This window comes from Thunnus thynnus, chromosome 15 (assembly GCF_963924715.1).
Source record: "Thunnus thynnus chromosome 15, fThuThy2.1, whole genome shotgun sequence".
NCBI lineage: Eukaryota > Metazoa > Chordata > Actinopteri > Scombriformes > Scombridae > Thunnus > Thunnus thynnus.
Genome location: NC_089531.1, coordinates 18,165,634 through 18,190,438, shown reverse-complemented (window position 1 = coordinate 18,190,438; position 24,805 = coordinate 18,165,634). Strand labels below are relative to the sequence as shown.

The 24,805-nt window shown below is 40.3% G+C and overlaps 1 protein-coding gene across 3 annotated transcripts in view; it reads left to right on the top strand.

Annotated features, from left to right (window-relative positions):
* The window catches only part of elmo1 (engulfment and cell motility 1 (ced-12 homolog, C. elegans)), a 108,357-nt gene that overhangs the window by 28,318 nt on the left and 55,234 nt on the right, over window positions 1–24,805 (top strand). Inside the window, exons 1-7 of one of the 3 annotated variants that reach the window (XM_067613218.1) lie at window positions 3,383–3,599; window positions 13,069–13,224; window positions 19,444–19,484; window positions 19,714–19,786; window positions 19,888–19,938; window positions 20,067–20,236; window positions 23,712–23,747. In XM_067613218.1, the coding sequence (XP_067469319.1) occupies window positions 13,147–13,224; window positions 19,444–19,484; window positions 19,714–19,786; window positions 19,888–19,938; window positions 20,067–20,236; window positions 23,712–23,747 (449 nt within the window). In that variant the 5' untranslated portion in view covers window positions 3,383–3,599; window positions 13,069–13,146. Of the gene's footprint in view, window positions 1–3,381; window positions 3,600–13,068; window positions 13,225–19,443; window positions 19,485–19,713; window positions 19,787–19,887; window positions 19,939–20,066; window positions 20,237–23,711; window positions 23,748–24,805 lie in introns of those variants that run through there. The other 2 variants (XM_067613219.1, XM_067613220.1) reach the window with 2 other exon arrangements.

The following is a 24,805-nucleotide window of genomic DNA, read 5'->3' as shown; positions in this document are numbered from 1 at the left end:
CTGTAAGCTCAAATTTCTGAATCACCAACATTACAAGCAACCAGTAGTAATGTGGGCCAGTGTCAGAGCCGCAGCTGACTGATAATCATCTCTTGTGAATGGTACAAACAATAACAACGAACAGGTAATTAGTCTGGCTGACAATTAGTAATCAACATCTTAAACAAATTTGCTGGTTTGTAACTGAGTATGACTGACTACAGTAAATTATTATTTTAAGTTCAGCACTGAAAAAATAGTTAACATGAGTCACTGTTTCCAGTATACACTTCTGTACACTACAGTTTTACTGCAGCACAAATTTTAATTTTTCATTAGAACAGTTGATTTTGAAAAACATAAACCTTGATGTTTGTTAGTAATAATGTCTTAACATTTTCTCACTTTCTCAAACATTGCTTATACACATCCAGCCTACATGCTAAGACTGAATAGCTCCTGATTGGGACAACAAACTGCCTAGATAGACAGTTGTAGCCCTGTTAAAGCCCTGGCACTGAAATTAAATTGCCTTTTTTTTGTCTTTTACATTATACATATTGGCTCTGTACGTCACTTATTTCGATACAACAAATCAAATCCTGAATAAAGCAATAACGTTGGTGTTCGATCATAGGCAGAGCAGATTGTCACACTGAGCCTGATAGCATCCTGCTACACAACACGAGTGTTCCTGTTCCAACACATTAGCATTCCTGCTAAAGTATCCTTCTTATTTAACCTGCAAACATGAACACATGTCTTGTCCTGCACCGTAGCTCACTGAATGAGCCACTAAACAAACAAACATCAGGGAAAAGTGCACCACTCAGCTGCAGCACACTAAACAGGGTATAAATATACCTGAAAATGTCACTTTGGTCAGGGTAGATGCTGGTTTGGTCGTTGCTCTTCAAAGTAGTGACACACTGTCTTCCCATGACTTGTAGCAGCAGTTTGTTTACTTTGTTTACGTTACATACGATGTAACACTGTTAGCCTGCCAGCTAATATCAATCAAACAAATCTGAGACAAAAAGGAGCATTTCTGCTACTTTTCCTAAGACCTTTTTTCTTCATTCTTATACAAAACTATTAACAATACTTTTAAAAAGCATGTTGACATTATTTAGACTGCAAAGAGGGATCATTAAATGTGGTTTCAATTGAACTTTTACACTCTGACCAAACTACAGTCTGCCGCTACCCTATTTCCTTTTTCTGTAGAGGCCTTTTATTCGCAAGGACTTTAAATCTATTCATAAAAACAGAACAACTGATAAACACGGTAGATCATCATTACAACCCAGTTTTTAGCAGCTCCAGAAGACACTTAATACTGTTCCCAAAACCTATGTCAGTCATATCAACTATTCATCATCTGTAGGCTTGAAAGCTGGCTGTTAAAAGCTGGCAGTTTCCACCGTCTTGTAGAGCAACAGCTGTGGTCCGTAAACATTTAACTGCAAAAAAGAAGCAAAACATTCATAGAAACTTGTTAAACCACTGGTGCTACTTCTCTGTTGTGTATTCATATGCTAAGAATGTCATATTTCCACCAAGGTACGGCTAAATACCCCGCTTCTGCTTACATTGCATAGAATTACGGAGTTTGGTGCTCAGTAGGTTTGGAATTTGGATCTTTGAAAGGTTGACGACAGACAGGGTGCAGCATCCTGAATGGGTCAACGAGGCTGAAAGTGACTACAGAGGCAGAACATTCAGGAGGGAGCTTGGATAGATTATTAAAGCTTTGACATGACGTTGGGCAGACTGGGTCCCCAGTGAGCTCACTGACTCAGCAGACTTTGCAGAGTACAAACCTCAGTTTCCCTGACAGGCAGTCGTGTAGATCACAGAAAATATTCTTGGCTGTCTAGCAAGGAGTCATTAGTGACAGAGGTCTTCTAAACATTTTCACTTCCTCAGGTCTCCATGGTTTTTTAGGTTTGGCTGCAACAAAACTGCAAACCACATGACAACTCACACACAGCCCTGTCTTCTTTCTCTTAATTTCATAGCTAAACATAAACTCAATAAGGATATGATCTGTCTCTGTTAGCTTACTGTTTTTTTTTCATCGGGGTTGCTGTGTTGAAATGTTTTCCTTCTTGGATTCACTTTCTCTTATTGGGGCTCTTTGGGAGTTTGAGTCAGAACTAAAAGTTGCTGGATGTTTTGGGTTTATGAGGCTCACACGAACCAAAGTTGACCTCAGCCTGGGTGGAGTAAACATCTGTTTTTTTGCGTGTCACTTGCACATATGGCCTGTTGAACGCTCAGTCTGAAAGTGAGGATGTCATCACCCTGCTCAAAACACTAAATGTTTCATTTGAGCATTTAGTCTCTTAGCTCATGATCGGGGTCCTGCTGTAGCAGAGAAAAATCATCTGACTCACTCAGCCGGTGCCTGCTGCAGGCTGTTCTGACTCCGGTGATGGAGGCAGCTAGAGGTGGAAGTGAAAACATTTACTACATTGGATGGTAATCAACTGTTCTCTGGCCATCTTCGAGCAACTATATTGAACTTTCGCCCTTTGGCTTATGTTTTTTGCATGTCTCTGATGAGTTAGCGGTCTGCTTTGACAGCTGTGCATTCGTTTTTTTTGGTGAACACTGAGAAATGTATTGGATACAATTACCCATACTTGACCTTATCCGCTAAATTAATTCCATTTTTAATTTACAAGCATGATATGGATGCATATTTTGTCTTTCTATATATGTGAATCTTAAAGATCCCCTCCAGACATGTACTAAGACATATACAAATGCTCTGCTTGGAACAGTAATGTGTGTCTGATATGGTTTTTCCGCAAAGAAAGTATAATTGCCACGTTAAAATCCTTACAATGGCATATACGCCTTCTCCCTCATTAAAAATTCCAGATCCCATGAATATGCAAATATATTTTATTTCAAAAGTTGAACTGCTGAACGCAAAATGTCTCCTACTTCACTGTTAAGTTCATTCTCAGTGTATCAGTGTTTGTGCGCTGGAGGCTTTGGAGGTTTCCACGTCACACTTGTATCAGTTTCATACTGGACCACAATTTGCTTCCAAACTATTTGTGAAGTCTCAAATCCTGCTCGTAGTTCCACCCCTTAAAATGTGATTTTCAATGAGAACAGAGAAACTTTCCACTTTCCAGCAGATGAAACAGTCTTCTAGTGTCAAACTCTGCACATACATCACTCTGCAGAGTGAAGCTCAAACATCCAAGTGAAGTTACAATAAACAGAACATACTTTTTGAGTGGAGGGAGACTTAAACTTCAGACTTCATCATCCTGCCGTCATCTTATCTTTGAATTTTGCCGCTTTTTTTTTTCCGCAGACAGACCTGTTTCCTCTTTACTCAACAAACGCCTACTTCCTCCTTCTGTCTGTCTCTCTCACCCTCTCGGTCGCTCTGTAGCATTGGTTGAAGCACGGTACAAACCGTGGTAGTAGTCTTTGTCTTGAGCTTATGATGCTTAAGGCACCTCACTTGCAGGCAGATACTCAGGCTTAAGCTGCTTAGAAAAGAGTTGCCCTCTCTATCCACCTGAAGCAGGTGTTTGCACAAGAAGCAGATTGATTGCAAGAAAACCGTGAATTTTGGTTATCAAGTTTTCCGGGTAAGTCCTCACACCTTCATGGTGTTTTTTACTGTTACTGTCTTACGCTACACAGGATGCAGTAGGCCTCAGGGTGCGGCTCTGCGCCTTCTCCTGCCTCCTTTCCTCTCCTCTGTGTCACAGGCGGACACGAACATTGCGGTGAGATGTTTGCAGTCTGGAGTAGCAAATGTCTCGGTACATACTGTACATGCTTGTTGGCTGATCCGAGATGGGGACGCGGTGGGTTTTCCACATCCAACCAGAGAAGAATGGAAATGTCAAAGAACGGATGTGTTCTAAGACAGTTGAGGGTTGTGGCCTCATGGTTTGAGTGGGATGGAAATGTGGTGTCAGTAGTTTATGATTTTGGAACGGATAAAGAAAAAGGCATACTTACGCAGCTCACATATCTGCTGCATTGGAAAGCGGGTACTTGGCAATACGATTCCATACACATTATGGATTAGTTCTGTGCCTGCAAGCCTAATTTTGCCTTGTTTTTTTTTCCCCCTGGCAAGTGTCTTCTTTTTTTTTGTCTCCTCGTCTCTAAATGTTCCAGTGTTTTGATTATCTGGGTTTGCAGAACGCCGTCCAAGTACCTCTAATTGTTTCTGACTCACTTGTTTACCTCAAATTGCTGGCTCGCTCTGCTCGCAAACACACTATTTAGGCTACGCTTGTACCTTGTTCAGCAATACACTGTAGCTCCATGCTTCACTTGTTCTCCTGTGTGTGCAGATTTATATTTATACTCACACGTAGAGTAGATTCAGCTGGATATATGTGTATAAGTGACTTGACGTCCTCTTAGCGGGCTCATGCCTCAGTGGGAAGCTGTTGCAAGTTGTTTTTCGTATTGCTGGTACCGACATTTGACAGGATATCCTGGTTGCAGCATTCTAGTGAAAACCAGGTTTGTGACAAAAAGAGGCCTGCTGAGAGGCACATAGGACCGGGAGGAGACAAACAGAGAGAAGTTACCAGGCTGTGAAGACGGCTGCGCAGACGGCTGCATGCTTGTCTAACCCCCAAACTTTAGAGGATGCCATACTGAAATAATAAAAAGACATCTCCTCAGTCGGTGCTCTGTTGGCTGTGTGGAAAACATTTGGCTCATGTGTTTTCTTTGTATATTCTTGGTATATTCAAGGATGTTGTCTCTTAGAGGATGGCACTTCCTCCTTTGCATCTAGAAACCATATTTCTAAATCCAGACCCCAGCCTTCCCCCTTTTCCTCTTGTCTTCTTCCTTTTATTTGTAGCTGTTTTGTCAGCCTTTTGTGTCAGAGCTAAAGGCTTTTCCTGTGGGCTGGCTGCTGGGTATGTGATGGTTTGGCAGGGATTGGGCGCAACACAGCACATTTTTAAGATTCTTGCTTTGAGTGTTCTCTCTCTGTCATGTTTTACTCTTGAGACCGTGGTGTGTTTTTGTGTTAATATTCTGCATGAACTTAAGGCAGGGTAAGGATGTGTGTTTGTTTGTGTGTTTTTCTGACATGCACACACCTCTCCTCAAGGGTGTAACATGACCATCCAGTGGTTTTTTGTGTGTGTGTAGGTGTGTGAAAGCGTCACGCTCGGAGCTACAATAACTCTTGGTCCTCCGCATCGTGTCGGTGGCCTTTTGTCTCAGCTCTGAGAAAAAGGATGGTGCTCTTTTTTTGTCTCTCTCTCACACATAGACACACATACACACACACACACACACACTCTCTCTCATATACACAGGCCCCTGAGGTGCAGCGGGCCCTTTGTAGAGGCATCAAATGAAGAGCTAGACGGGTCCTTTTGAAATCCATCCAGCACATAGGTTGAAACAGACACACCCACACACAGACACAGACATACACTGAAGCTCTAGCATGTGCTCTCTCCCCCACTCAAAATGCACATGATATTGTGAAACTTAAGCAGCTGCATGTGGAAGTGTAAGAGGATTAATTTAACAGTCTAAGAAAAAAAAAGATTTTGACTGACATGTGACCCCATGCTGCTGCTGGTTTCATGGTCTGTGTGGCATAAAGAGTCAGAAAAGGACTTTTTGTTGCTGGTGTTTGGTTTCCATCTTTGTTACATGCTGTTGCTGTTTATGACAGTAAATGATTAAAATATCGCAGGCATTTTTGACCACAAAACATCTTAACTGAAGATCAACATACTATTGTTTTTTCCTCTGTCTGTATTCCTCAGTGTCAGCAAAGTGGACTGGGACAAGATTCATTAACACAGATGGAGGAAGCTGCACTGAAACTCTGAAAAACAAGTTGGTTGTAGTAGAGTTGAAGTGACAGAAGTAGGAAAAATAAAAGCATGAAATGAATGGTCTATAGGTCTATAGTGTGGTGTTTAGCATGCATCAGTTCACTCAGACTCCTCAAAACGAAGAGTCCATTAAATTCAAAGGTCTGAGGTCATATCACCTATAATTTAAACCTTGATATAGTTTGAAAAATGAAGATTTCTCTTTTACTTTGAAGTCTGAGGCTCATCAGGTTTAAGTGAGACTGGTCACACTGACATTGACTGTAAAGAAGAAAAAACAGCTGCCTCATGTTCACTCACACCATTAAGGTTCCTGCTAAAAGACCCCAGCAGGAGCTGGCAGGAAGAGATGTGCTTTACTTAGATCGTGTTACCCTTCATATTCATGCTCCCCAGTTTCACTCTCTGTTCCTCCTTCCTTTTCATCAGCGAGCAGCTCCTCCTCCTCTTTTAATTAAACTAAATTGTAAAGTAAACTAAAGTATTCAAATAGATGCCCTCATTTTTCATTATGTAATGTGAGGTTATTGTAGTTTAAATTACTTTTAAAGCATTGATAAAATTTAGAAAGTGGTGTTGGAAATACAATGAGATAACAGTCCATAAATTGTGAAGCTTTATTATGAAAATGATATGAATGACACCAACTGCATTAGACTTATTTAATTTACTGTACTTTAGGAAACTGCATGTTATTTTGCACACAGCTTATTGATTCTGTATCTTGTAAAAGTTGTGATGAAATCCACTTCAAGAAACTTTTAAGACAATATTAAAGAGATAGTTCAACATTTTGGGAAATGTACTTATTCACTTTCTCACCGAGAGTTAGATGAGAAGATCAACACCAGTCTCATGTCTGTACGGTAAATATGAAGCAGCAGTTAACTATCTTAGCGTAGCGTAATGGCTGGAAACAGGGTGAAACAGCTAGCTAGGTTCAGTCCAAAGGTAACAAAGGTATCATCCTAGCTGCACATCTAAAGCTCACCATTTAACACAATTATAGTGCAAAGACTTATTGTTAAAACGATGAGTTGTGGTTTGACTTAGGTTACGCCTAAGACTATTTTGTGGCCCGCTTAACCTCAACTTGATATTTTCACACTTTTTGTATGGCTTAAAACAAACCGAGATATAATGTGTTAATTTGTGAGCTTTAGAAGTGTTGGTAGGCAGATTTTGTTACCTTTTGGAGAGAACAACTCTGCAGGAATGCAAAAATAGGTGTAATTCCCAAAATGTGGTAATATTCCTTTTAACTTTGGCATTTTGAAACCTGCAGATACCCTGCTCTGTGACTTCCTGTCTCTCATCCTTTTTCTCCTTTTTTTTCTCCTCCTCTGTCCTCTCACATCTTTATCTTTAGCTCTTTATCCTCTTTTCTTCTTTACTTGCTCATCTTTCTCTTATTGAATTTTCTTTCCTAAATAATATGACCTTATTCCCTTGATCTTGTCTGCTTTTAATGTCATTCTGTCATTTTCACTATTTTTGTCTGCCCTCCCGTCCCCTCTCTCTCCACTCATATTTTGTTACATTTCTCACCTTCACCATCCCACCTTCTCTCTTTCTCGTTCCGCCCTCTCCTCCCTCCATAGACGATGTGACCCTCACATTACACATCATCAATTATTGAGGTGAAACCCAGCACTCCTCTGCCACCCAACAAATCACAGGACTTCTCTGCCTCTCTGTTTCCTCTCCTCTTACGCTCTCTCTCTCCTCTTTATTGATGGTTTTCTTCCTTAATTTCAACCTCTGGCAGCAGATCGGATCACTGGTTTCTGAGGGTAACATGAGATTTAGTTTTCTTCCGCTCTAATCCTGAGGAATTATGGTTCCTGTAACCCAGCAGCACACACCTCTCTGGTTACAGCAGGTGGGCGAATGTTTGAAGACAGATTAACTGCACACACATGTGTACACACACACACACACATTTACAGATTACAATACCTTGCTGGACTGGAGCCCAGTTAGGAGAGTGGTTTGATGGTTTTGGCAGCGTGTTATTGCATACAGTACATTAGTGCAATTAAATGAGTGGAAGGATTATGAATGTGTGTCAAATGAATGAAGAGTGGAGTCAGTTTAATGTTTTTCCTCGCCTACTTCAAGTACTTTTTGGGCCAAATTCTGCGAAATAATATGTTCTGAGGAGAGACTTGGCAAGAAAGAGAGGAGAAACCGAGAGCATGAAACGTCGGATGCGGTAGACAAAATGAATGACCGGAGGAAAAGAGGAGCGGAAGGAAGCGGGGTCAGATCCTGAAAAACTTGACAGAGTGTCGAGCGGTAAATAAAAAAGATGGAGTGAGCTCTGTGTCCCGTTAGCCTGTTTAACCCTCTGGCAGAGCGAAAAATAAACACACGCTCGCTCAGACTCGACGAAACCAGGTTGCAGCAAATCACCTGCTCTGACATGATGAGCTCTGACAGCAGCTAGCTCGATAACAAGGTTCCATTTACACTGTAAAGAGGCTGAGATGAGATGCCAGAGCGACAGATTGGGAATTGATACACAGCCCCCCAGGCTATAGTAAACACTCATGATGACATGTAGAGAATATATGGAGACAAACACACACACACACACACAAGTGAGAACAATCCTTATTGCTCAGAAGTTGTTCCCTGGAGCAGCGTGTCGATTTTCAGGAAAAACTTGTTGATCAAACGAGCGCCGGATCATTTGTAGCCCCGCTCATGGTGTGCTGGTGTGTTGAACCGCTGTGTCTCTCAATTACATTGGAGCCCATTTTCAAGGGATTTACTGTGGCTGTCAGCAATGAGATAGGTGTGTGTCCGGGTGTGTGTGTGTGTGTGTGTGTGTGTGTGTGTCTCTCCAATCAATAAGCCTCAAGGCCATCCATCTCTGAGTCATCCGTAGTTCTTGGAAGATGATGACAAGATGCTCGGAATACACACATAGATGTAAAAACACACACACACACACTTTGGCGTCTTTACTGGAAAGCCAAATCCTCAGTCACCACATGTACATATACACACTCACAGCAGCGCAGGCACATACTTTTGAGTGGTTGTGTCATTTGCACTGGTTAAGAGAACATTGTACTCACCAAAGTAATTGTTGAGATCTGGAAATGAGGAATGCAACTAACGATTATTTAATCTGTTATTTTCTTGATTAATCAATGAGTTATTTGGTCAAGATGCAACCTAAAATGTCTTGTTTTGTCCCGACCAGCAGTCCACAACATAGAGATATTTGGTTTAGTATCACAGAGGACTAAATAAACCAGAAAATATTCACATGTAAGATGCTGAAACCAAAGAATTATTCTCAAAAAGTGTCTCAAAACGATAAATGAATGATCAAAATAGTTGCAGATTTCTGTCGATAGACTGATCGATTAATCGGCTAATCATATATTGTGAATATGGTGACACCAAAGTGGTGTTTGAATTATGCTTTATGTTTGGGGGGGGGGGGGTTGTGTGTGTGTGTTGGAAAAAATCTTGACAATCTGTCTTAAGAATGGCAGCTTTATAGCTTTCATTGAGTGCCTGTCTGTCTTCAGTCAGTATTGAGAGGGATGAAAAATGTGTATAGATGACTAACATGCTATTGTCTGTAATACAACTGAATGAATCACACATTCTGTCCATATGAACAGTACAGCAAGGATTGTCTTTGTGAGACAGTTTATTTCCAACATAGAATAAAAAGGATGGTGATATTCTTATACCATACAGTTTCTTTCGGCATTGAGCTCCTTTAAATGTGATGTGTGCAGGATTGTGCTCATCCAGATGTTTGCATGTATCTATCTTAGTGTTTTCTCACCTGCCGCCTTGCTTTACCAAGAACGGGGACCAAGAGCAATATTTTCTCTGCATAGGGAACAGAAAGCGAGATGCACAGCTGCATCTGCACTGAATGTCACTGAAGGCAAAGTGTCTCAGAAAGTATTTAACACACCTCTCTAATCTTCAATGAACATACTCGTTCTTATTTGAATGGATTGAAATTCAAACCAGAGGGGTGGAGTGACTCATCTTGGCGGAGTTGTGACAAACATGACTTGGGTATGACACGCTTTTGGAAAGAAAGATGCATCCGCTTCTCGAGCTATTGATGCAGCGGCTGCCATGGCAACGGGCCCTTGAATAAAGGCTATGTGGATTATTATGGGGTGACTCACACACAACACCAGGCCAGACTCATTACGTATACTGTCTTTAAATTAATACGTGCTTATAAACAAAACACATATTTTGCGCACTAGCACAGACTGTGGACATGCACACAAAAACAAATTTGGATAGTGTGCACACACACACTTTTCATCACTCACTATTTTGCCTGTGTTCAAGCACACATGCTCTGTATATCAACACTCACACCATTCTGCTCAATAGTTGTCTCCCTGGAATTAGTCTGAACCCATCTTCATGCATTATGGATTGAGATTAAATATGTAAACAGGCTTCTCCACCAAGAACTAAGATGATCCAAGCTTTGGAGACATGCTAGGAAGGTGAATTATTGATGCCATCCTCAGTCGTTTTTTGGGGAACATCTACGCTGCATTTATGCTTGATAACTGTGCAGTGGTGAGTTTCATTAGACCCCCTGCAAGCACACAGAAGTGGCATTACCCAACTCTCCCTGTGTGGTTTGGAGTGACTGTGATTTGACTGTTTTTTCTCCCATGGGACCTCTAACTGGCTTATCTTAGAAAGCCACAGGGTTTCGGGTCAATCCAGCTGCCTGTTCCTCTGTCAGATATCGTGCTTTTTTTTCCGGCCCTCTCAGGAATCATCTGCACAGGGACAGAAGCCAAGGAGGGAGGAGCCACCCAGGATTACAAGCTTCATGTTTTTGAGTGTGTTCATATGAAAGACCCTTGTGCGCTCGTTGCTATGCATAGGAACCAGGCTGCACACGGTTGCAAGAGCAGATTCAAAGTGTGTTTGTGTGGATCAATTGTGTTTTGACCAGTAAAAGACAAGAGAACATGAGGGTTTGGGCTGCTTAAGAGGGAGTAACCCACTTCTTTCAAAAGAGTACAGCCAAAAGTTCTCTCACTCTCCCTGCCTGGTAAACATCCACACCTTACAACCTCCATGCTTCAGTTTCTTTAATATAAACACCAACATAACACATACATTACATAAACAAACATAAGCATCCCTTAAATTTGTCGTGTGGCCAAGATACGTATGTAACGAGCAGGGCATTTTATATTTAAAAAATAAACTTGTCACTGCTCCCTGATGGACAAATTAGTAATGGAGACACCGTTTCTAAATGAGCTCAAACATACAGTATCTCTATACTGTCTTAAAACATTAGTCAAGTGCCCAATTGAGCACTGGCACATGCTGACCATTAAAATATCCCTTCTCAATGCACTTTCAGTGGAAGTGGTGGGGGACAAAATCCACAGTCCTCATTTTTTGCAAAAATGTATTCAGAAGTTAAAATAAAGCTAATATGAAGCTTCAAAATGAAGCCGTCCAGATGAGTCCATTTGTCAATGAAGTGGAGACCATACAAAATTGAAGTCTTTTTAGTACAAACTTCCCTCTTTGTGTTTCCCTGTTGAGCCGCAGTGGAAGAATAATAACAAAAAGAGGGACATTTGGCACTAAATAGACTAACTTTGGAGGATATCCACTTGATTTGGCTAATTTGGATGGCTGAAGCCTTATATGAGCTTCAGATAAACATTTGACTGTGGACTTTGTCCCCCATCATTTACACTGAAAGCACACTGAGAATGGATCTTTTAATGGCCAGTATGAACAGCAGCAATGATTACAGCAAGAAAAACCTATTACAATGTTCATATTGGCACCCGATGTTTGTTTTAAGCCAGACTTGAAAAATTATGAACCTATCCTTTGCCAGACATATACACTGATATCAATATATCTTGAGATAAGCTAATATTGGCCACTGGCCAGTATATCGGTCTGGCCAATTTAGTCAGGCTCTGTTCCAAACACCAGCCAACCTATGTGATGTCACTTGAGTAATTTTCTCAGACTTGACAAAGCTTCTCCAGAGCCACAAGAGACATTATACAGATGTTTTCAATGGCTGTTTTATGCTCTCCGTGATGAGTAAACTGACCTGTTTGTCTACAATTGGTTGAGTGCCCCTTTTATGTTAGTGGGAAGAAGCTCCAGTCTGGTAACCTGTTAAAGCTGTTGCTGTTGAGTCCTGCATGCATACAGTAGTGGCTATTGTGGTTGAAGTGCAGCTACCATCTCTGCCTGCACTTCAATAAAAGAGAGCTTCATCTGTCAAACTGCAGGAACTCTTATATGGCACTTTTATCAGTGTGGAAATGTTACAGAGTAAATGTTATTACTCTGGGAGTCGTACGATGTTGCTGCCAGATGGTTTGTGTCTTTCTGTTGTGTATAAAAGGCTGAACTGTGTTAGTACAAGCGAAACAGTGGATCTTTTAAAAGCAACGTTTCAATTCACTCACCTGCTGTGACCTCATTAGCAGTTAAACTTTGATTTGAATTAAACTCTTGAGTGTATCTGCCCCGCCGGCACGGGGCAGATAAGCTGAACGATAAGGAAGTGATCGGAGAGGACAAAAAATCGGTTTGTCTGCTTTAGTTTGTGGTAGTGGGTGATCGAAGTGGAGCTGTGTGTTTGAGTGCTTTTTTTTTTTTTACCACCACTATCTGCAGGAATTTGCATCAAGCGTTCAGTTTTTAAGGTCAGCTGCAACACAAGCAGGGGAACGTGTTCTAGCTGTGAGCTAAAGATGGCAGGTATTGTGTATGTGGTTTCTATAGCGGCACTGATGATAGACCCTCATGCACTGCAGCTGAGCAACCTGACCTCAGTTAGTTTTGGGGCCAGTGTGTGTGCTGTTTGTGTCTGTACAAATAACAGTAATCCAGTTTAAGTAGGCGAATTTAATCATTTCCTCTAAACCTTTAAATGTATGAAAGTGAAATATTGGTTTCAGTTCTTCAGTAGCTTTTTCTGTAATAGTGTATGAGCAGTCCCCAAAGCGCTGCACTATACTCATGTCTTATGTATTTTTCTGCTCTCTTGCTGACCTTTTCTCCTCAGTCATATATAATATTTGAATTCAGAGGAAGCTAATCCAAGCAAACCGTCATAATTCTTGACTAATGTGCCCCAATTTGTCTTTTTCCTGCTCTCTTTTCTTTCCTTCATCTTTCTCCCCATCCTCTCCTCCTTTACGCTTTTCTCCTGCAGGTTTGGATGAGACACCTTTAGGAATAGTGACGGAGGTGCGAGGCAGCAAGACCCACACCAAACACCCCCCCGGCAGCCATGCCGCCGCCGGCAGACATTGTCAAGGTGGCCATCGAGTGGCCGGGGGCTTTCCCCAAGCTCATGGAGATAGATCAGGTAGGTGCCTGAGCACAAAACAACAACAACAACGTCACTTAAAATCCACCAAGATTAAAGTCTGACAGATACATAGTGAATGTTTTGTCTGTGAACACAGTGCATGTTTTGTCTGAACATAGCATTGTACAGTAATCCATTGTTGTGTATATATTGGAAGTGGTTCAAACGTCTGGGGGAATGTGTGTGTCTGGCTGGAGGGGGTGGGTGGATGTGATAGGGGCATGATGCATCTTTGCATTGTTCCCAACAAATTAAATTAATAGCCTAAAGGAAGTGTCATAATTAAAGTTGTTGTTTAACAGGCAGCGCTGAATGTAATGATGGATGCTCTGTAATTAATGGCTCAAATCTTACACCATAATTATGACTGACATGATATATGATACATCAATCCTACTTTTGTCACAAAGTAAGGTTTATAAAATGTCATTTGTATAATTGGAAAGGAAAATGACCAATATAATATGGCCCCCCTCCTGATGAGCCCACTCTGTTCTGATTGGTTATCTTCCAGAAGCTGTATCTTAGCCACTACTCACAATAAACAATAGTAGTCAGATTTCACTTCTTTTTCTAGTTCTTTACTTGAAATGTCAACTTCTCAAATACATCCGTACATGTTTGAGCCAAAATCCAGTCAGAAATAGTGGACAACGCAAACAACACATGAGAAAACCTTAGCAACAAAGGCTACAGGGCAGACAGCCATTGATGGACGTGTACGACGAGCTGATCCCAGCCTGTTCAGAGCAGGCTGAAGCCTGGGCTTTTGACTTGCCAGGAGCATTTCTACATATGTTCACCTCAACTTTTGGAACTCTGACTATGACGACTAAAGTTCCCCTCCACTCAAAAATATGTTGTTCCTCTTGTTCCCACAGTTGAATGTTTGCACTTCACTCTACAGAATGATGTATGTGCAGAGTTTGACACTAGAAGGCTGTTTGTCCAATATTCAACCTACACAAGTGTGATGTGGAAAGTTGAAGCTTCCAGTGCACAAACACTGAGAATAGACTTTCCAGTGAAGCAGGAGACATCTTTTGTTAAGCAATTCAACTTCTGAAGTGAACAATATTTGCAGATTTATAGATTCTGGATATTTAATGAGGAAGAAGGAGTAGATGTAATTTCAATGCAGATAATTTAACTTTTTTTGTGAAAAAAATGTATCAGACACAAATTATTATTCAAAGTAGAGTGTTTTATATATACATCTTAAAACATATGTGGAGGGGACCTTTAACATAGATATCTGACATCATAACAGAATATAAATGACAGAAAATCACAAAAAGCATAATATATCCACTTTAAGCTCAGATGCTAAAGGAGCTCATACAGTTGCTGTAATTCATGCATCACGTGATATTTATAACAATACTTTTGATGAAAATAATGCAATTTCTGGCGTCAAAATCACCACACCGATTGGCTGATCAGTGACTTCAGCGAGAGAATGCATGCCAGCACACACATAAAGGACACACTTTATGTCAGCATTCATCAGGGTCTAACACACATTGTATAAAAGGCTAATAAAATAATTAGCCCAAACAATGACTACTTGTGGAGGGGATGACATGTTTACTGTTACATTATTTGATTACACATGCAGTGTGTAAAATGGCCTGTTCTCTCCATGCGTGTGTGACTCATGGTTGGGCTAATGATTGTACAAGCTATGAGTCACCGTGGCAACCGGAGTCATGATTGCCCTTCTCAATGGATGAACCGCTGAATGAAACATTGAACTGCAGATTATGTGTGTTTCTAGGTTTGTCACAAGGTGCCTTAAACACTTAGATGTAGATTTAGGGATGTTAGTTAGTTTGTGTTTTTAATGACTCTTTATCAGCAGCTTGTCTCTGCGGTTTCTTTTGTCTTCACTTTTTAAGCCACCTCTCCACCTCCTCTTCTTTCAGTTCTCTTATCTCTCCCTGTCATCTTTCTCTTGTTCCTCCTATCTGTTGCCTCCTCCTCCTTTTTCTCATTCCGTATTTTCTCCCTCAACCGTCCCCCCCCTCTCTCTCTCTCTCTCTCTCTCCTCCTCCCTGTCTTTTGTTGTAACTGTGAAACTTACGCCGTGCCTCCTCCTCTCTTGTCCTCCAGCATCAACCCCCACCTCTCCCTCCTCCCTCTTCATCTCCTCTGTACAATAGGCCCTGCAGCAGCATATGGCTGTCTGAGTCATGCGATGGGGAGTGGGCTTCAGCTGAGAGTGTTGGTGTATGTGTGTGTGTGTGTGTGTGTGCGTGTGTGCATGGATGTGAATTTGGGTGTGTGCTCTTTGTTTGTTTACGTGGGTACAACTCTGCATAAGTGAAATTGTGTGTGGGTGTTTTTGTGTGGTAGCATGCATAGTTGTTACTATTCATGCATGTGTGTGCGCTTATGTGTTGACAGCTCTGTAGTGTGTGTGTGTGTGTGTGTTTATATGGAGATTCATGTGTGTGTTTTTGATTTTCTGCTGGTATTTTATGTGTAAATACTTTACTGCAGTGTGCATAGATACATCTGCTTCAGTCTGTGTGTTTTTGTGTGTTTGTGTTTGCATAAATCATACTGTTTGATTTTTGTATCTCTCCAAATATCTCCCATGCCCCCCAGGCACAAAAATCTAACGTTTTTTTTGTAGGAACGCTGGGGAATTGGTACAAGTGCAGACTATTTTAATAAGCATTTCATTGTTGTTGTTTATCAGAAATGCAATAGAGATACGGGGAGAGAAACAAGGTAATGGGCGTCTCTGGTGGGATGAGTGATGAGCGATCTGTTTGCAAGTAGAAAATAAGTTTGGAGGCAGTTGCAGGAGAATTTATGCAGCAACAAGCAGGACAATTAAAGTCAAAACAGGCTGAAACAACTTGATTTTATATCTGTTTGGAGATCTAATAATGATGGCTGTAGAAACTGTTATGCCAGACTACTATAACCAAAACATACTGTAGCTTCTTTAAAGTTGTGTTAGCTGGAAGAGACTGAAACAATGTGTAGAGTAGAGGGGAACTGCAGAATCAGGTGAAAATTATATTTGGTTTCATCATCATGAGTGTTTCCCCTCACATACAAATAGTCAACTGATCCATTGTCGAGATAAAACTATTGCTTAAAGCAGCTTTAATACATTTTGTGCTTTTTATATTAGATTCCATTCTCTTATTCTCTTGTCGTAAAGATGTGTATTAGATTATATAGATTACCATGAAGGAAAATTTTGTGTGTTTTCTTATGTTTTATTCATATTACACTTCTTGTATCTCACTGATTACGACTATATTTAACAGTTCAGTGACTGTATTGAACGTGCAATGAACAACATTGTTGTTAGCAGACGTCAAAGCCGAGCTAGTGAAGTCTGCTTGTTGTGTAACTGAATGAATGACCTCGGAAGGAGAGATGAAGTGTACTTGTTATCCTCCCAGTTAGAAAGCAGAGTATCACGTCAGACGACAAAAAAAAAAAGCTCTAAAGCTGGCAGACGGTATAGACTGACTGAACGTGAGATTGACTGTAGTATATTAAGGTATCACACTCATTGCCAGGTGCAATATTTTACAAGTGGACTATTTTCCTCTCCTTGCTGGACTGTAGTAAGAGGAGGTAATGGTTTGGTATAAAAAGGAGGTAATGGTAAGAGAGGGAAAGATGTCGTGGAGAGCAGAAAGGGAGCATTGATGGAAGAGGGGCAGAACAGACAGGATAGTGGAGGCGGTTTAACTCCTGGAGGATGAAAGGGTAGGAAAAAGCAGCATGTTTTTATACCTCAGAGGTAATAAGATATGAGTGCAGACAGAGGTCGGTAGAGGAGAGGAGAGTCATCTTGGAGGGGAAACATCAGCTGCTTTGTTTTGTGTTCATTTTACAGTATTTCCAAATGAATTGTACAACTAAAGACAGACTTTGTTTTATGTTAATAACTTAAATATGTGTAAAACAAGATGAATGCTTGTTTCAGGAGCAAGGGTCCATCTCAAAAGAGAAAGACTTTCCTAAAAAAGACCTCACACCTGATCAGACAGTAATTGGTGAATACACATATGTAAGTATCAGAACTTAAAAGAACAGTGCAAAAGGTTTAGAGATTAAAGACTTCCTCAGAGCACTTCCTTACTTTATTTTTGTTGTTTTGTCCCAATTTTAGATCAAATTTTGATCTTGATTTTCATCACTACTTTACTTACAATACAGGGCAAAAGTGGAATCAAGTGAGCAGTGAAGTATTATGAGGATTATCTGAGTTATAAAAAGTTTTGCACATGTGCCAATATTGTGTAACTTATATTATTCAATCCGCAAATATGCAATTTACCATTAGTTTATTAATTATATAATTCAAAGTTGGAAAAAGCTTTGATCTTGAACGAGAGAAGGAATCGCTCCAAGCAATGCTCAAATGGTTTCATTTCTTTTAAGATATTGCAAACCTTTGCTATTTCTTTGATCACTGAGCATTTTAGTACTTTGCTCGCAAAAAAAAGCAAGAACTGAGAAAAAGCAAAAGCTGAACATATTGAAAGTAAAAACAGGATCTATTCAAGTAATATTGTATTGTCAGAGGAGGCTATTATTATATATATTTTTCTATAGTACATAACAGTACATTGTCTCTGTTTATACTTTTTATTTTTTAATCTTTTTTAAAAATTATTTGTCTAAAATTCAATTTCAGATAACATTAAAAATGTCCTAAAATGTCCTTTTGAAACCCATAATTACCCTGTTGTAGTATGTTGTACTTTTGGACGTGAGGGACTTACAGTATGCTGCCAGGCTACAGTACACACACACACACACACACACACACACACACAGCCTCAGGGTGACAGCAGCAGCCGGCGTGCAAATATTAATACTGACTGGCACACACACTCACACTCCTTATATTTGTCACCAACCCCCTCGCCCCCATATGAATTTTGCAAGCTCGTCATTTTCCTCCCATCTCTCTTTCTCTCTGTCCAACAACCACTCCCACCTCCCCCCCCTTCCTGTGTTTGCTGTTGTTTTCCCTTCATCTTCTTCAGTTTGCTTATTTTCTCACTTTTTGTTATCCTCTGTGTTCTCCCTGTTGTTCACATAACAGCCCATCCTCCTCTCCTGTCGCCTCTCCGCCTCCCTCTCCCTGTCACATATGCCCACCATCCTGCCACCATTATCTTCTCTCTGTAAATCTTCATCACTGCAGCTCGTATTATTTGAAGCAGCCTCTCTCACTGCTTTGGTTAAACCTCAGAGAAGCAGCAGCACAATCAGATCGTTTACAGTTATAAGCATATTGGGACTGTTTACTGACGCTCACTAAATTGTCGTGTATGAATGTTTGTGTGCACGGTCGTAACATGTTGTGTGTTTTTGGTGATTGTGTGTTTTGAAAAGATTATGCTACCTCAAACCATCTTTAAAGCACTTTCTGTTTATAAAGATCAGTTTCAGAGTATTATATTGTTGTTTATATATATTATTTGGATATAGTATTATTAGTATTGATGTATAAACATGCTGGCAGCATTTTAATGTTGCAGCTGGTTGAATTGAAGCAAATTTTAACAAATATTTATTATGTTCAGTAAGACTTGGTGTCGAATCATAATACTTCTTGAGTATGAAATGTGTAGCATTGTGATTGAGAGTATCAGAAACTGTCAAGTATCAAAAGTTGACATTAATATTTAGTATGTCTACATATTCTTTGATTTTTTTAAGAATAGGGTTAAAATACATTCATATTAAAAAGTTTTTTTTTTAAAGCACTATAGGTTTTATATGTAATATCCTAATCTTAATCTCTGTAATGTAACTGCCAAATCAGTGTGATGGAGCCAGAAACTATATTTTCCTTTTGAAACAGATCCGAGTAGAAGTATAAAGTAGCACAGTGGAAATGCTCAAGTAAAGTACCTCTAACTTCTACTTAGTGTAAGTGCAGTACTTGAGTAGGTGTACATTTTTACTACCGCTGTGGAACAGAATATCACTGATGCTGACATGGAAGAAGTTTCACATCATGATGCATGAAATGATGCACCAGAGATGGTCAGTGATGCCACATCAGCACGCGGACAGTCGGGTAAATAACAGGCCCCTGAAGAACAGCCTCTCATTGTGCCAGTCCTGCAATATAAAATAATTACAGCCTTCTCTGAGTTGACTGAGTTGTTTTAGGAACTCAAGCTTGAACCGTAGACTAAATGTAGTTTTTGCCTTTCTCCACAGAAAAAGCCTCTTTCAGCCATCATTAAAGAAGTGTGCGAGGGGTAAGTGTGCATTTACTTTTTTTGTGTGTGTCTGTGTGTGTGTGTGTGTGCATAAATGAATGCCTTTGGATTTGAAAATAATTCTCCAAGGGCTTCTTGAAAAAACCCTCTCTCTCATTTTCTCCCTCTATCCCCATACTCGAATCCTATTAGCTGTATTTTCCAGAAGTTGTTCTTCACTTTTAATACTAATTATGCAATGTTTTTTTCTCCACCTAATGGCATTTAGGTGGTCCTTGGGGAACCATGAAAACTTTGCTCTGCAGATTGCTGACGCGACCAATTTCTACATCACAGAAAAGGTTTGGTTATCCGTTTGTAATTCCAGGCAGCAGCTTCCAAGATAAAAATACGCCTTAAGTGCTCTACTAACTTGTACTTTCTCTGTGGTAATTCTCCTCAGAACCGCAATGACATTAAGAACGGCTCAATCCTGCGCTTGACCACCTCTCCTGTAAGTTTCAGTTCTCTGCAAAATGGCTTATAGGCACATAAGAAAATACTTTTTAATCATTTCAGATGCACGTTTTATTTTTATTAATCTCTATATGTATGTGTCCTCCTCCTCCTCTTCCCCTCCAGCACCAGACAGCAGTCCAGCTTCATGAGCGGATCCAGTCGTCCAGCATGGATGCCAAGCTGGAATCTCTGAAGGACCTGGCCAACGCCTCGCGGGACATCACCTTCGCCCAGGAGTTCATCAATCTGGATGGCATCTCCCTGCTCACTCAGATGGTGGAGAGTGGGACTGAGTAAGTCCATTACTGGCTGCTCTGTCCGTCTCTCTGTAGTTGTTCCAGACTTCCTCTGTTGTTGCCGCAATGTGTTCTTCCCTGCAGACAATTTATTATTCCTCTTTGTGTGATGAATGTGACAGGTTGGACATAGATAGGAAGGGTATGTGTACAGATTTTTAGTGGTTTACTATAATATTTAGCACATAATGTTTGATATTAGACATTGACTCAGCAGTCTGATCCATTTCAAAAACTTTGTGTCGAAGCCTGATCCAAGTTGAAGTGACATATCTTTTTAGTGAGTCAGAAATCAAATAAAAGCTTACTGCTGTTTAATTGGAAATATTTAATTTGCAGCTGCAGTATATCTTTTTCTGAAGTGACCAAGCAGAGATTTGTGACAACGATCCATTATGACTTGACTGAAGTCCATTACAGGGTTAAATAATGTATGTCTAGCTCTAAGTGATCAGGTGGAACTCTAAGTGTATCCCATCTACACATATTTGACTCCAGGAGGTCTTTGAAGTTGCACTGTGCAATCTGATTGGTCCAAAGCTAGCAAAGTACTTGATTTAATTCTGTTTACATTCTTTAATTCACTTTGTGATACTAAATGACAAAGGGAAAAGTTTGTCCTGTTCAAACTACGGAAAAGAAAAGTACCGCCCTGTAATGAGTAATGGCTAAAGTAATGCATACATTTTGTCATTAAAAATGATAATAGAGTAATAATTGTGCAGCACACAAAGGGTTTGCAGTGAAAATAGGTGTTTTTTGTTAGATCACAAAAAAATTTTGCGTTCTGAAAAGAATATTATTGAATGTTTCTTAAACTTGCTTGAATGTTGTCTTCACTATCAACAATACCTTCCTGCATCGGAGAAGAAACAAACAGCCCAACTTGGTCAATCATAGTTTTCTATGCACATGAATATCTCTGTGGTTAACATACCCAAGATGCATCGTTAAATTTTTGAAGAGATATACATCTCCGTCAAAGCCTACAGGAATGTGATGTTATAGTATGTGCATTGGCTCCACAGCTACGCCATACTTGACTCTGACTGTGATGGTTATGGACTAAAGGTGTCGTCCAGATGTGTTACTGCTGAAAAGAGAAGAGGTAGCTTGAACAGTACATGCCCCGGGGCTCTTTTTCATCTTCTGTGTGTGTGTGTGTGTGTGTATGTGTGTGTGTGTGTGTGTATGTGTGTGTGTGTGTATGTGTGTGTTGGGGCTGGAGGGCCCTAGAGACCGTCTCAACTGAAGGTTAAAGCGAGGACATTTTTCGCTGAGGTGGAATTTCTCAGTCGTGATGCCAGGGGGAAGTGTGTGTGTGTGTGTGTGTGTGTCTGTGTGTGTGCCTGTGTGTCTGTGGCATACTGTGTGAGAGCAAGGCGCCAGCCAGAGTCGAAACCCGCAGGAGAATTACTGTGGGAGTGCAAACGTGCACACATACGGTGCAACCCGGCAGGGAGGGCAGCAGCAGCCAGCCGTCCGAGACGCACTCGTTTTCTGCCTCACGCAGTTCTCATTATTCATCCCTTTTTCATCCTAGGGAGAGAAAAGATAGATGGAAGAATTGTTTGCTTGCATAAGAAGTCGCTGCCTGTCGGCACTTGTGTTGTAAACGCACACTCAAACAAGGTCAAATGTGATCTTGCTACAGCACAATAGAAACCCTTAATAGCTCAAAACACTTTTGTACCAGACACAAACACACACAAATCTTTATCTCCTGATCCACAGAGCTAAATTCACTGTATTATTTGAAAAATAAAGGTTCAAATTCCGGTCAGATATTTAATGTGCGCTCCTTAGCAGAAACCACTTAATGATCTCCTATTTCTGGGTATGAGACAGCAGCCCCTCTAGCATTTATACACACTTTTACTACTTGACAGGAAATCATTGAAGCCTCTTTTCCTTTTTTGCATATAATGTTCAAATTATCAAATATTTTAACCCTGTTTGATCTACTGCAAGGAGCCAGTGGTACTGATGTTGACTCCACTCTGCCCCTGGCTCTTTCATTAAATATGTTTTTATGTAAATTACCATCAGTTATTCATATTTAAAGTGGCCTCCGTATATGTGTGTGCGTGTGTGTAAGAGAGAGGGTGAGCGAGACAGAGCAAGTGGTTCTGCTGCATATTATCACAACATAAGGAGCTTATGAAACAGACACGCAGATAGGTATCAGTGTCTGAAACACACATAAACACACACACTCATTAGTGCGCCTGACAGCCAATTTGGTGTACTGTAATTATTCAAGAGGATCAGCCCTGGAGACTCTTGAGGATAGAGCGGTGCTGTGATCTAATGCTTCTGCCAGAGATGTTGTAGTGTTCATGTGGAAATTAGCTGGCTGGCTGCTGCGGTTGTTGCCCACGCAAGCGCTGAAAGTCAAAGGCAGATACTGCCCTCTACTGGCTGAAGCGTAGAGCACCTGTTTGTTGTTCTTAGACACAGTCGCTGCTCAGAATGTAGAGTGCAACTTCAAATAGATTATTTAGAGGTTTTTCTTTCAAAAAGAAAGGGGACAAGTTTCTAGAATATTGTTTGAAGTGGGTCATTCACCCAAATAAAATAAAAAAACAAGTTTTTCTGACTTACCTCTAGTGGGTTTTAGCCATGCAAATAGTTTTGGTTTTATTTGTCCATCAATCCATATCAGTCTCGGAGATTTGTGCCTCCATTACAATACAGTGGAGGTGCATTAACTTTTGTCTGTTGGGTTTACAGTTTTGAAAACACATTTTTCCAGGCAGTGTCCTCTTTACTCTGGATAATTGTCGGTTTTCCTTGACAATGAGGTCTGTGGACTACACAGACTAAAACATTGTTTCCCGGAAGACACATTGCTGCTGTTGATGGAAAAAACATGCATTTTTTTGTTATTTGGGTTGAGCTTCATTGTTACAGTAATCCGGTCATAATACGTATGATCGGTAATAGGTTTCACAGCATGACTGACACTATCATAAGTTAACAGTGAAGGATTTTTTCCCCTCCTGCACACGTCACTCAAGACATTTTTGAGGTTTGAAAATATTAGATTTGTTAATCTTTTTCTTGTTGGATAAAAATGTTTGATTCCTGTACATTGTCATTCTTACCTAAGCTTTCTGTGTACAAGTAAAGTTGCAGCAAACTGCTTTTCAACTCTTTCTGCTTGGCATGCTTTCAAGGTATTAGTAGGCTTACTGGTTCAAAGTGTACATCATATACCATGAAAGTTTGTGCTGAATGAAATATGTAATTTCACTTTGCTTGTGTCTGAATTTATACAACAAGAAATAATTTTTATGATGTCTAATAGGTTGGATTTGCTTGGGCTCTGGTCTCTCTTTCAGGAATGTCTACACATTAAGTCCTGGTCAGATTATCATGTTTGTTGTTCCCTGCTCTGTGCTAGCTCAGTCTAAAAGGTGTCGTTGTTTGTTTCCCACCTTTGACACCAAAGTTTCTCAAATCTTTGCAGGCGGTATCAGAAACTACAGAAGATTATGAAGCCCTGGTAAGCCCCTCCCCTTTCCCCCCGGCCGGGTAACGTCATTGGCTCTGTGCTCTTCTTAACCTGCTGGCCGAGTCTGCATGATTAAGACTCCGGCCCCAGTGCCTTATGGGAAATTTTATACATGTATAACACGGCCTCTCTCAGGCTTCCATTTTGAAATCAGTGTCGCACTATTTTTTTTTTTTTTTTTGCATGTGGTTTTGGGCAACAAAATCAAACAAATTCTTCGATCCGCAAACTGAAAGAAGACCAAGATTTAGTTCTAAAAATCTACTAAAACAAATGTGTTCAAACAAATGAATTGCTGTTTTTGCAATTCAAGATTTATCACAGGTAAATGTGTCATTACTTCTTGTACAAGTTGTTGCTTACTCCTGAATTAAATCTTGGTGCTCTTGACAAAACGGCGCTGCTCAGGGTGAAGGCATTTTCTGTACCTATTCAGCTAAAGGACATGTCCTCACAACTTCACTTTCTATTCAGCATTATTAGCCAATAACCACAGGAACATCATTCATCAACAAGGTTTTCTATCTCTCTATTTCTCACCATTCTCAGTATCCTATGATATCATGTAGAGTTGAGTAGTTAACTGCAGTATGTCATCTAAATGCCCAGTGCCATCTGCAAAAGCCTCTTCATCCTTCAGCTGTGGGTTACTAATTGTCCATTTGACTGTTCACTAATCACCTACCATGCAGCAACACTGACCCATGATGCTATTTCTCCGATCGTTTTTGTCTTCTTTTACTGTATTTGATGGTGAATATCATTGTCATGTTCAAAACAGGGTTTCCATTTCTGCAAATTGTCTATAAAATGTGTTATTAGGTGCAAAAAACTGTATTAACACATCATTAGTTTTTTCTTAATACAGTTTAGATCAATTTTTTTTTTTTGCTGGAAACTATTTTGTCTTGATTATAATTCTATAGTTGGGGTTTTTACATTTTCATGTCACCTTGATACAGCTTATCTAGGACAGTATAAGAAAGATGCATACAAGATGAACATGTATAAAAAGCCTCAGTGCAAGATGTATGAGTAGTTCATAATTT